Source organism: Leptodactylus fuscus, chromosome 2 (assembly GCF_031893055.1).
Source record: "Leptodactylus fuscus isolate aLepFus1 chromosome 2, aLepFus1.hap2, whole genome shotgun sequence".
In the NCBI taxonomy this organism is placed as follows: domain Eukaryota; kingdom Metazoa; phylum Chordata; class Amphibia; order Anura; family Leptodactylidae; genus Leptodactylus; species Leptodactylus fuscus.
This window is the reverse complement of record NC_134266.1, coordinates 20,882,752-20,894,462: the sequence shown is the minus strand read 5'-3', so window position 1 is coordinate 20,894,462 and position 11,711 is coordinate 20,882,752. Positions and strand designations below refer to the sequence as shown.

The 11,711-nt window shown below is 43.5% G+C and overlaps 1 protein-coding gene and 1 non-coding gene across 2 annotated transcripts in view; both read right to left on the bottom strand.

Annotated features, from left to right (window-relative positions):
• Nucleotides 1–2,793: 2,793 nt before the first annotated feature.
• Nucleotides 2,794–11,711, bottom strand: part of SYNJ1 (synaptojanin 1) — a 70,854-nt gene continuing 61,936 nt past the window's right edge. Inside the window, exons 30-31 of the mRNA XM_075263440.1 lie at nucleotides 9,541–9,767; nucleotides 2,794–3,998 (exon numbers count right to left, since the gene is read on the bottom strand). Coding sequence (XP_075119541.1) covers nucleotides 3,201–3,998; nucleotides 9,541–9,767 — 1,025 coding nt within the window. The 3' untranslated portion in view covers nucleotides 2,794–3,200. The remainder of the gene's footprint in view (nucleotides 3,999–9,540; nucleotides 9,768–11,711) is intronic.
• Nucleotides 5,153–5,284, bottom strand: LOC142196395 (small nucleolar RNA SNORA19). The gene has a single exon (XR_012715226.1). It is a non-coding gene; the product is annotated as a small nucleolar RNA SNORA19 (small nucleolar RNA).

Below are 11,711 nucleotides of genomic sequence, written 5' to 3'. Positions count from 1 at the left end.
CGCGCCCTGCTACGGACATGGTGAACGCCACTGAGGATACGATTAGCGCCATGTCTGTCTGTGTCTAGACAAATAAAGCTGCAGAAAACAAGAAAAGATACACGATATTAGCAATTTTTTCCCCGGTAGGGAAGGTTTTTGCAGACTCTACTATAGCAGCACTTATAGATGATGAACCCTATATACACATAATGTCATCATAGGAACCAATCAAGTTCCTGGTTTTTGGTGATTTGATTGGTGGCTATGGACAACTACTCCCCCGTTTTACACAAGGCCCAAGACAGAACAGTGAAGAGTTATTAAAACTAGTGGCGAGGGAAAGTGGACAAGTCACCCAAAGTAACCAATCAGATCCCAGCTTTCTTGCTTTGGAGGCTCTTTGGGAAAATGGAAGCAGCAACTGGATTGGCTGCTATGGGCAAGTCCTGTGTTGAGAAAAGGAGTCAACCAAAAGCATCTCCATCCCCGAGACCTGTCCCCATTTAAATAACATGGCGCGGCCATGGTGTAATGGTATTTTTAGCATCTGCGTTAGGACCTTCCATGGCTCTGAACTATTGGCGGTCTCTTCTACTGTACGACAGTGACTGGTCCACCTTTGAGGCCTGTGGGAAGTTGTTATGATATGTGTCACGTGTAAAGAAACGCCCCGAAAAATGGCGACCGTGTCGAACATGACAACCAATCCGATCCTAGCGCTCCGGGGCAAGTTGAAGACAATACATTGATCTGATTGTTTGCTATGGGCACGGCTTTTCTCTGTGCTAGGTTCTAAGGTGAGGCCCCTTATGTGAGTGTGACACCGAAATCCTATGTATTTAGGAAGGAGTCTCCATCCTAGGTGAGTGCACGCCATAGTAGGGTGCATTTACAGGTTACATTTTGGCGGCAATTTTTACGTAATCGTAGCAGTACAACAGTGATATGTCCAATGTGACTGTGCCACGTTTCTGTGCCACGTGACTGCACCCCAATACTTATACCATTAAGAATAAATAAATTGAGGCTACCGGTAATATTTCTGTAGGCTACTTATAAGGGAAAATCCATCAAAAATCTTATCTGACGTGTTAAAGGTCCGTACGATTTGGCCCCCTTGGATTCAATGGGAAAAGCTTCATAGGACCTATTATATTAACTAGAAATCTCAGCCACAGCAATCACAATGGAGAAGTGGACAGAAATGGTGCCAAGTTGGGATGGCAATCTCAAATTTTCCCATTTCTTTAGAGGTGTAACCTCTTGGACCATGATGCAAAGTCTATAATAGGGACCCCATTGATCATGTACCATTGGTGCTCCATTATGAGGCAGAGGCCCCCTGAAACTGTATGGTCCAGGTGCAAGTGCAACCACCAATAGTGACGAGCCTGCACCTGCCTCTTCTGACATATCTATGTAAAAGGTCAAATTGCTTTTGGTGTTTTTTCCCATTTAAAATTACACACGTCGCCGAATTAACCTGAATGTCTGCAATTGGTTAAACTTGTGCAATGTGATATGTTACGACAGGAGACAACAAAAACTCTGAAAAGTCAAGTCCTGGTCATCGGTTTTTATTGTCTTCTGTGATAAGGTATCACATGCTCCAGCTACATCTGGCAAACTACTAAAACATTAATTAAAAATTTCACCTCCGTAACCAAAAAAGAAAAAAAATAGAAAGGTTACTTCTGCCCGAGTATACCGACGTGTGTTGCGTCAGTGCTTGCACAATGAAGGGACTGCCTATACGTAAATTTACAGTAAGGACTCCCAAAGTCACCACATTCGGGGAGTGATATCATACCTTGCACATCAGTATATAGGCCATAAATAAGTCACAGGTTTTTGCCGTCAGATTTATGATCCTTTATGCACTTGATGCAAATTTCAGTGCAGGGGCAAAGCCTGGCGGAGGGTGCGGCTCATCATAAATGAGGAGGGTCTCCGCTGGCACAGTGTTGAAAATGCTCAATTTTTTTCTGTATAGGACACAAATAACTAGGGTTCCCCTGCTGTTATAGAGTCCTAGACTCAAGGGGAACATCCATTCCTGTACCGTATATGAAGGCAAAGGGAATTTTCGGCCATATAGGACAGATCAATACAGATTACTTTAGTTTTGACTACAACTCCCAGTATGTTACTTGCCAGACATATATGTCCTTTGTTAACTTGACACCTAGTCCTCGCCATACAACATAATTCCCAACTTGCGTATATAGCCAGTTACTGAGTCCTGAAAGTAAATCCCAAATGTTCTATCATTAGAAATTGCCATGTACTGGAGACAAAGGGTTAATATAAATGAACTGCAGTTGGAAGACCTAATCGCAAGCGTCCAATTTCCCTGCAGCACCACCACAGGAGAAATCAGGTATTACACAATGCCCATTAAAATTGGTTGTCTATGTAATGTAGGACAGGTCGGGTCCTCCAGAGAAGAAGACACTCTTTGTAACAACTTTTCACTGTGGCCAAAATATGAGGAACTTCTCGGAAAAAGGTTTTTTTCTAAAATGGACAATCCCTGCCATTACTGAAACATGTCCAAAAATGAAGTGTCACTTTAAGATAACCTGATGAACGAAGAGAGCTTTTTTGGGGGGATAGTTGGTGAACTATAGCCATAGTCTGGTGATGGACAGGCATGTTCTTGGATCCATGGATTTGCAATAGCTAAAAAAAAATAAAAAAAAAATCACTTACCAATAACTGAAGCCTATGACACAATCCATCCATATAGAGTAATGGAAAATCTCTAATATGGAATTTAAAAAAAATTTGGTTTCCAATAAAGTTCTGGCAGTTATATAGAGTGGTTCACCTGTTACTACAGTAAACTTAAAGCGCATGATAGTAGTTACCTACTAAGAAAAAAAAAAATATCGAAAAATAAAAATAATTCAGTACTTTTAAAGGGAAACTGATCAGGACGACCCAAATAACACAATTGCACTCTATAGTATATCATACAAATGCCCATAATCTAGATAGGTCCTGTCCTGGTCACAGGTTCCCTTTAAGTGTCATGCAAATCGACGATCAACAGTCCCAAAAAGAGAGTCACAGTCAAAATGTTGCCCAGATATACAGAAAAAAATAAGGAGACGCATCAAATAGTGGTTATGTGAGAGGTTACACCAAGTAGCCATGTAATTCCTCAACCAGGTAAACTTATTGCACACCAGAGAAAGTCCGTCGGAACGTCTTTGTTACCGATCAGCAAAATCAAAACTTTGCGAGGAGTTAGATGTTAGTTTGGCGGCGGGGGGTTCAAGTTTTGTTCTTGATGGGACTTGTGGAGGGGGTGGCGGCTTTCTTAAAGACATAGAGCGTGAAGATCCAGCTGGGAGGGTGTTCCAGTTGCTGTCGAATCCAGAAGGGTTTTGTGAGGAGAGTCCACCGAGTTCCACCCCGTTGCTTGGTGGTGGCATGTATCCTTTAACATTAAAGTTGGTGTCTTCAAACGTCACCCAACCTTTAGGATTTGGGACTGGCATGGAGGAAAAGTTGTGAGGCAACGAGAGACTTTTTTCGGCTGGACCCAATGTAAACATTGGCTTGCTTTGTAGCAGCTCGGGTTGGCTAACGGAATGAGACTGGTCGAATATACCGGTTTGCGAAAACGCTGGAGCAGTAGGTCCAGTAGTCTGGGCCTTGAACGGGTTTGCCGTCTCTGCTGATTTTTCCGTGAATGGGTTTGCTGTGTGCGTGGTGTTGGATCTATTGAGAAATGGGTTGGGCGAGACTCTCAGACTGTCCCGAGATCCGCTACGGGCTGGGATAGGAGGCGGAGCAGCAAGCATGCAATTCATATTATTCAGAATATGATGGTTACTCGCCAATGAAGAAGGCGTCAACAGTATTGGCTCCTTTGGGGTGGAGGATGATGGTGGTGGTACATGAACGGGCGCCGGTAGGTTCAACATGGGGGGTTGATCAAATGCCAAGTCCACAAATAAATCACTATTAAATTGACTGTTAAAGCCACTGACTTCATTAAGATGGTCCTGCAAGAAAAAAAAGTAACAAAGCATGATACTCAGATCGGACAGAAGAATATTTCATGGTGGAGAACATTTCATCTACTTCCAAAACGAAAATGAACGTGATGGAAAAAAAAGTCACATAAAAACAACCAAAAACCTTCTCTACCAAAATACAACCGTTCACTGGCTACAGAAATGAAAAGCTCTACCGCCCCACGAGAAGTCTTTGTCACATTCTTCTACTTGTCTCATGCAATATTCATGCAATAATCGGAATGGAAATCCAAAAGGCCTCTGGGTGGTCCGAAAGTCAAAAAAAAAAAAAGAAAAAAGCAAGGCGTGACTTCTTCCCATAGAAAATAAAAGGGTCACTGACTTTTACCGCTGCAGCTTCATTGTCACACACTGACATAAAACGTGAATGGTGCGATGTTATATGGGAATGTTTCATACTACGACGACTAGATGGCGGTGGTGGAAAAAAATATCAAGGCACAGAAACAAGAACATTACTGGTTTTACCCCTATCCGGTCTGTAGATAAACCACAGACTACCAACTATTCCAGAACCTGGACCTATAGACATGCAACACATCTACAGGGCAATGTCTGAAGGTTTTCTTCACTCGGGTGGCCGTCTGGTCATTGTCTAGACACTGAGGATTGCTTTATCAGATGACTCTAGAATCCATTACCTGAAAGGGCACAATGTTCTTTTCTAAGGTACCACATAGTGAAGTCCTATCCTATATATTATATATGGTATGTAACTGGGTAAGGAAAATGCAAAGACTACTTCCTTGGTGTAAAAGAAGAAGTTGCTCTAGCACCACCTTTTAGAAGGTAGCTCCCTATAAGATCAATGACTGCTTTTCATAAAAGCCAATATCGTAATCTGGGAATATGCAAGAGATGATAACCTTTAAACAGCTGTCTGCACATGAGTCCCTCTTCCTTTTGGCCATGGTATTTTCTTAGATTATGCTACTAGATTTTACGAAAACTAGGCATTAATCTATAGGGGAGCTACCTTCCAAAAGGTGGCACTAGAGCAAGTGCCTCATATCCACCAAGGAGACCTGATCTGGATATTCCTTAGTATGGCATGCATGGTCTAATCAATCCCTGTACACTTCAAGGTAGCATCTCCCTGATGAGACTTTTTTTTTTTTTTTACATGTATGAAGGTGACTGACAGCGGTAACTACCACACAAGTTACGCTGCTAATTAACCCTCGCTTTGTTCTAGCACATCAGAAATAACACTGCTCTTCAGCACACAGAGAGCAAGTCAATGAAATGTGCCGTCCCTGATGAGACTTTGTACCCCTCCTGACCTAATGTGTGTAACTACACTGTCTCCCAATAAGTATTTGGACACCCATGCAAATGAAGAGATCTGCAGTCGTGATGTACGGCACACCTTCCGCCGTTACATAGAAAACAGCATTGGCATTAGTCACATGTAAGATGCCACGAAAAGAAGAGTTGTCTGATTTTGAGAAAGGGTTAATTGTGGGGTACCACAGAAATGGCCGATCCTTAAGGGACATAGCAAGCGAACTGAATTACCCAAAATCACAGTGGCCTATGTGATTACGAAGTGGAAGGTGAACGGTGATTGTCAGAATGTGCCCCCGAGTCGTCAGACCCTAAAACTGGGAGATAGAGACCGACGAGTGCTGGCCAGAGAAACCGCACCCAACCGATGGCTCACATACACCAGGAGTCTCCCCAAGCATACGGGAGTATTGTGTCCATCAATCTCATCCATAAGGAAGCGTCTGCTGGGGTCTACCAACTATTGCAGGCAGATAAAACCCCCACAACTATACTGAGACGTAGAGCAGCTGTTTAGCCATTACATCGACAAAAATCACATAAAAGGAATATCAATATCTGTAAATGGAACAAAAACCAACATCAACGTCAGAAATGGATGACTGGAAGACATTTTTATCTACCGGTTTTGCTTATTCGTGAATATGAGATGATAAAGCCGGAGATCACCCGCTGTTTGTTAGGCAAATATTGATTTCTGCAGCAGTAAAAGTTAATAGGACTTGGCAGGCATCATGTCATGATAAAGAACACAGAGTCTCCGGGCCCCATTACTCCAGATATCTACTCGCCCCAAGGTGCCCATTGCAATACACATGTTATACCAGCTGGTTGGTAGGCCTTAGTTGGTTGTAGTGCATAGACACAGATGATGATACCACCGACACGACTAAATGGGTACATGTACTGCTTGGCACCACATCAGACAACCTTACATGGCTACCATGGGAAGTCTTATCTAGCCGTCCATTTACACCACAGCTGTAGGGGAAATGTAGACGTACACAGCTGCAATTCATATGCTGTTTTATGGGACAACCCCTATAATGTATCGGAGTAAGCTCAGCCTTCAGGCCATACTATTGAACGATTCTCCACTTTGGGAATCCTGTGAAGCAAAAAAAACCAACACGGTTGATTCATTTCCCTCTACAGTAGAAGCCCAAGTGGATCTGACTGTCCCATATTGGTGGATGGGCCCAAGCAAAAATGACTGGATTTGAAGATATCAAATGTGTATATTATTTTATTCTCATCATAAATAGGTCGAACGTGATCTTCATAACCTTGTGTAACTCTTGTAGATCCTTAGAGCCCCCAATTTGCCTCTTCTCTGGGATCTAAATGACATATGGGGTGCACTATTTTTATTGGAGAGACCCAGCTGATGTAAAAGAGTCTTACAAGCAAAGCTTCATGGGAAAACTGTATGCAAATTAGCTCTGCTCCAGAAGGAATCTCTCAAATACCACCTATAGAGGGCACCAAGGAGAGAGTTTTCTTCTTCTTTCTTGGGGAGAGTCAATTTGCATATCTTTCCCATGGATATGTACGATATAATGTCTACCACCAGGGGGAGCTCACTATAGCTTACTTTTGAAGTCAATGAAGCAGATTTATTAAAACTGGGGTGTAAAATCAATGCTTGAGGTGGAGTAAAATTATTAAGAGGTATGCCTCTTACTAATTTAGACGAATCTGGAGAGATCAGAGTGCCAAAAACTGACATCTACCTGAGCTAGGAGATGGTGTAGATTAAAAGGGGACCTGTCACCATCTCCACCAACTCTGACTCTTTGCGTCCTTGCATCCGCTGATTCTGATGCAGTTGAAATTTTTTCTCTAGCCCCCACCATTCCTGAGCTATCAGTGCTGTTAGTTACCGCACAATGATAGTCTCTGCTGCCGGGTGGGCGGTCCCTTTCTTTCTGCTCCAGCCAAGGACCGCCCACCTTACAGGACACAGCATAACTGTGCTGAAACGAACAGCATTGATTGCTCGGGAATGGTGGGGGCTAGAAAAAAAATTCCAACTGTGCCAGAATCAGTGGAGCCTCAATTATTGGCACAAATAAATAAACCCCTACACAATAAGCTTCTTCTAGAAGTGGCTTCAAGTACTCATTTTATTAAAAAAAATAAATCAGCTCAGAATTTTTTGACCTAAAAATTAGGTGATTTGATAAAGTGGAATAGCCTGAGATCTAATACTGATATATTTTCACCTCCAACATGGGACACCCATTAATATAACCCCAAAAGAAACCTGTTCCTACTTTTATACCTTAACACAGAGTAAAAACCGAAAACAGGTCCACTATTAGCGCGGCCTAGTGAAGACAACTGTCTCTATTGATCTTTGCAAACCCGGCTGCCAAGAAAAGCTTTCAGATCTTGAAGGATAATTTAGAGATTAGCGAGTAGGAATAGATTGGGCCCTTCTTTATCATGACAGCAAACTGCAGAGGTAATGACGGTTATCCGGATTATTACATGTGACGATTATCAGTGACATGAGAGACGTATGGAACTAAGGGTGTCATTCACTGATGGAATATAGGAAATAGGGGTAAATTACTGAGGTACCTGTTACCCTGATGGTTGCTCCTGCTAGTGATAAAAAAGACAGAAATTAAAGAAGAAAAAAAAAAGAGGATATATACAGTCAAACTCAGCAAGCAGTTCTACAAAATCCTAAATCTTTAAAGTTTATGTCCATTTTTGCAACTACTTGTTATTGAACCAAAATATTCTAGCTGTATACAGATTCTACTTGTGTCTCCACTACCTGCCCCTGCCGAAGGTAAATTAGCACAGGGTAGTCTGTAACCATAGAGCACATAGGTCTGCAAAGAAACTCCAGACATAAACCTGTATGGAATTTTTATAGGACACTCCTTGCATATACGTTTCATTTCTTAATGTAGATGCAATGGAGAAATAACAAAATGGTTACCGAGGTGGACATCCCCTTTAAGGCTAATTTTCCCAATAGTAACAAATCATAGTGTGTTTTGCAGCTTATTTCTAGATAGTAAATGAGAAAGAGGAAGAGAAAGGTTTAAGAGAATCCTCTACAGGTCTTGTCCTCAGTTTAGCAACAATAGGAGTATTCTTAGACTGGTTGTGATATGCTGCCTGACAACCCTACTGTAAAGACTTGACATAATCTGGAATGGTGGCAGAGTAACTTAAAGGGATTCTACCATTAAAATCAATTATTTTTTTCTCGTTGACACGTAGGAATGCAAATGAGTTCTCTCGCTGCACTGGGGGCGGGGCACAGCGCTCAAACAGCACTGGGGGCGTTCCCAATGCTGCGAGAGAACTCTCCAGTGATGCCTCCATCTTCTTCAGGAATGACCTCTTCACGCATCTTCTTCCGGCACTGGTGGTCAAACGTCTAAGCCTAGGGCAGAGCCATTTTCTTGTGGCCTGTGGGCGTGTGCAGTTGGCTCTGCGTGAGTCCTAGAAGTTTGACCACCAGCGCCGGAAGAAGATGCGTGAAGAGGCCGTTCCTGAAGAAGATGGAGGCGGCACTGGAGAATTCTCTCACAGCATAGGGGATGCCCCCAGTGCTGTTTAAGCGCTGGGCCCTTCCCCCAGTGCTGCGAGAGAACTTGTTTGCATACCAAAGAAAACCAGGATTTATACCGAATGGCAGTGTGGAGAAGACATCTAAAGGTAGGAGAAGAATAGACTTTCTTAAGGCTATTCTTACGTAAATGAGAAAAAAAATTAGATTTTAATGGTAGAATCCCTTTAAATAAAGGGTAAGATTAAGAAATCATGACTGCTTTCATCCACAGCACAGGCATGGACTCTAACAATAGCGCTCTATAGAAGTAAATGGAACGGGGGTCACAAGTGCACAATTGCTCTGTTCAATCTGTAGACTTGGGGACCTCCATTCTCATGAAGTCTTTAGGTCTCAGTGGTTGGACCCTCAGTGATTACATCTGGTAGACAGGAGATACGTTTTGTCAGTGGGTCAACCCCTTTTAGAGTGGAGACACCATAGCACCAGTAAACAATACAATGCATATAATAAGACATAAAGGTCACGGCCATTTTAACTATGTAAGACCCTTAAATCCGTAAGTAATGATCATCAAGCCTCAATGGGCATTGCCCACCCAAGGATATATAAATGGCTAGCCGTATTATCTAGGCTATCTGCACCCCACTGGTAATCCTTGTATGACATGGCGATGAGACCTACCTGTTGAGAGGGGGCTTGCTCTGAAGGCAGATTCTGGGAGGAGCGACTACGAGGAGGCGGTTGTGGTGGAGGGTCTAGGCTTTGCACTGGGGGTGTCTGGGAAGTAGGGTGCAACGCTGTAGGTAACATAGGCTCTGGCAGTTTTTGGCAGGGTGGTTGGGATGTTGGGCTGGGCTGGAGAGGGGTTGCGAGTTGGGGTTTCATGGGCTCAGGAAGAAAAGGAATCGCTGAAAAGAGAAGAAACACAAAAATGTTTATTTATAAGATGCTCAATCTGAACATAAACCAATAATCTTTCTTAAAACACTGTTGTGATTCCTCTAATTATCCTCATGGAAATGCATAAGCAAATGGACAAATGGATATTACCGTTACTTTTGTCCAAGGGATGCGACCCTTCATGCTGTGATGCTGATATTGTCAGACTCATCCTATTGACCAGAGTACTGGTAACACCCACTTGTTAATGCATTCATGCATTTCCAGGATGAATAAAAGAGGAATGACATAATTTAAAGGGATCCTATCAGTCAGACACAATTTTTTGTAGGTACCACATCGAAATAGCTTTAAGAAAGGATATTAGTCTCCTACCTTTCATTGTCTTCTCCGCGCCGCTGTTCGCCTACAATCCTGTTTTTTCTCGGTACGTAAATTAGCTCTCTCGCAGCACTGGGGGCGGGGCACAGCGCTCAGACAGCACTGGGGGCGACCCCAATGCTGCGAGAGAACTCTCTCCAGTGCCGCCTCGTCTTCTTCAGCAGCGTCATCTTCAGCCTCTTCTTTGGCGGTGGCTTGTAACTTCTAAGGCCTCGGGCAAAGCAGACTGCGCATGCCCACAGGCCTCGAGAAAATGGCCGCTTACAATACTGTGCAAGCGGCCATTTTCTCGTGGCATGTGGGCATGCGCAGTCTGCTCTGCCCAAGGCCCGAGAAGTTACAAGCCACTGCCAGAAGAAGAGGCTAAAGATGACGCTGCTGAAGAAGAGGAGGCAGTGCTGGAGAGAGTTCTCTCGCAGCATTGGGGATGCCCCCAGTGCTGTCTGAGTGCTGGGCCCCGCCCCCAGTGCTGCAAAAGAGCTAATTTACGTACTGAGAAAAAACGGGATTGTAGGCGAACAGCGGCGCGGAGAAGACAACGAAGGGTAGGAGATGAATAGCCTTTCTTAATGCTATTACGACGTGGTATCTACAAAAAAAATTTGTCTGACTGATAGGTGCTTCTGAAGGGATTTCAATCATTTACACCACTTCTCTGGAATGCTCCATCCCGGACAATCAGATTAATTCCCAATTTCTACAGCTTCAAGCGCAAACTAAAGACACATCTTATCAGACAGGCCTATCACAATTCCTAATGTAAACCCTTCCGTACTATAATTAGAATCCCCAAAATTTAACCCTCCTCTGTCCCCGCTCCCACATTTCCCCACATGATATGATGCCATCTCAGGCTAACTTTATAGGTCCAAGCACCATCCACATGTTAAAGTACACGACTGCTGACGGCTCATAAAGTTCACCTCTGTTACAAAAGTGTCTGACCTCTGCATAAGCAATGCCGCCCCTGCTACCTCTTGTGTCCCCCCTCTACCTCATAGATTGTAAGCTCTTGTGAGCAGGGCCCTCAGTCCCATTGTGTGAAATAACTTTCTTTGTAATGTATCTTTCCGTCTGTATTTGAACCCTACAAATTGTACAGCGCTGCAGAATATGTTGGCGCTATATAAATAAAATTCATTCATTTAACAAGCCAACCGTTATTGCCACATAGTAAGTCTGAAGAAACCCCACCTTCCTGAAGAGAGCCTATCGCAGGTATCATAGCACTTGGGCATTGGGATCCGCTCCTCAATCACTGAAATGAAGGAGCAGAAGTGCTAAGCCATCACCTAGAAGAGCCTAGTGTATAGGGGCTCACAGTAAGTCTATAAGGCCAAATATCATTAACCCAACCTGCCCGAGGGGGGCAACGCAGGACTGGTCACAGCCACAAAGTCCCATTGTTGGTTTATCATTGGTCCGCCATCTTTTATTTCCTTTACTAGTTGGAACAGTGCAAAAGACTTTACTATTCTGGCTGTCGGAGCTGACAAAATCCTGAAGGAACAGGACAAAGCCAGTGTGACCAGGCCTGCAGATCCTGAGGTGAAGTCAGAGACACCTTGTAT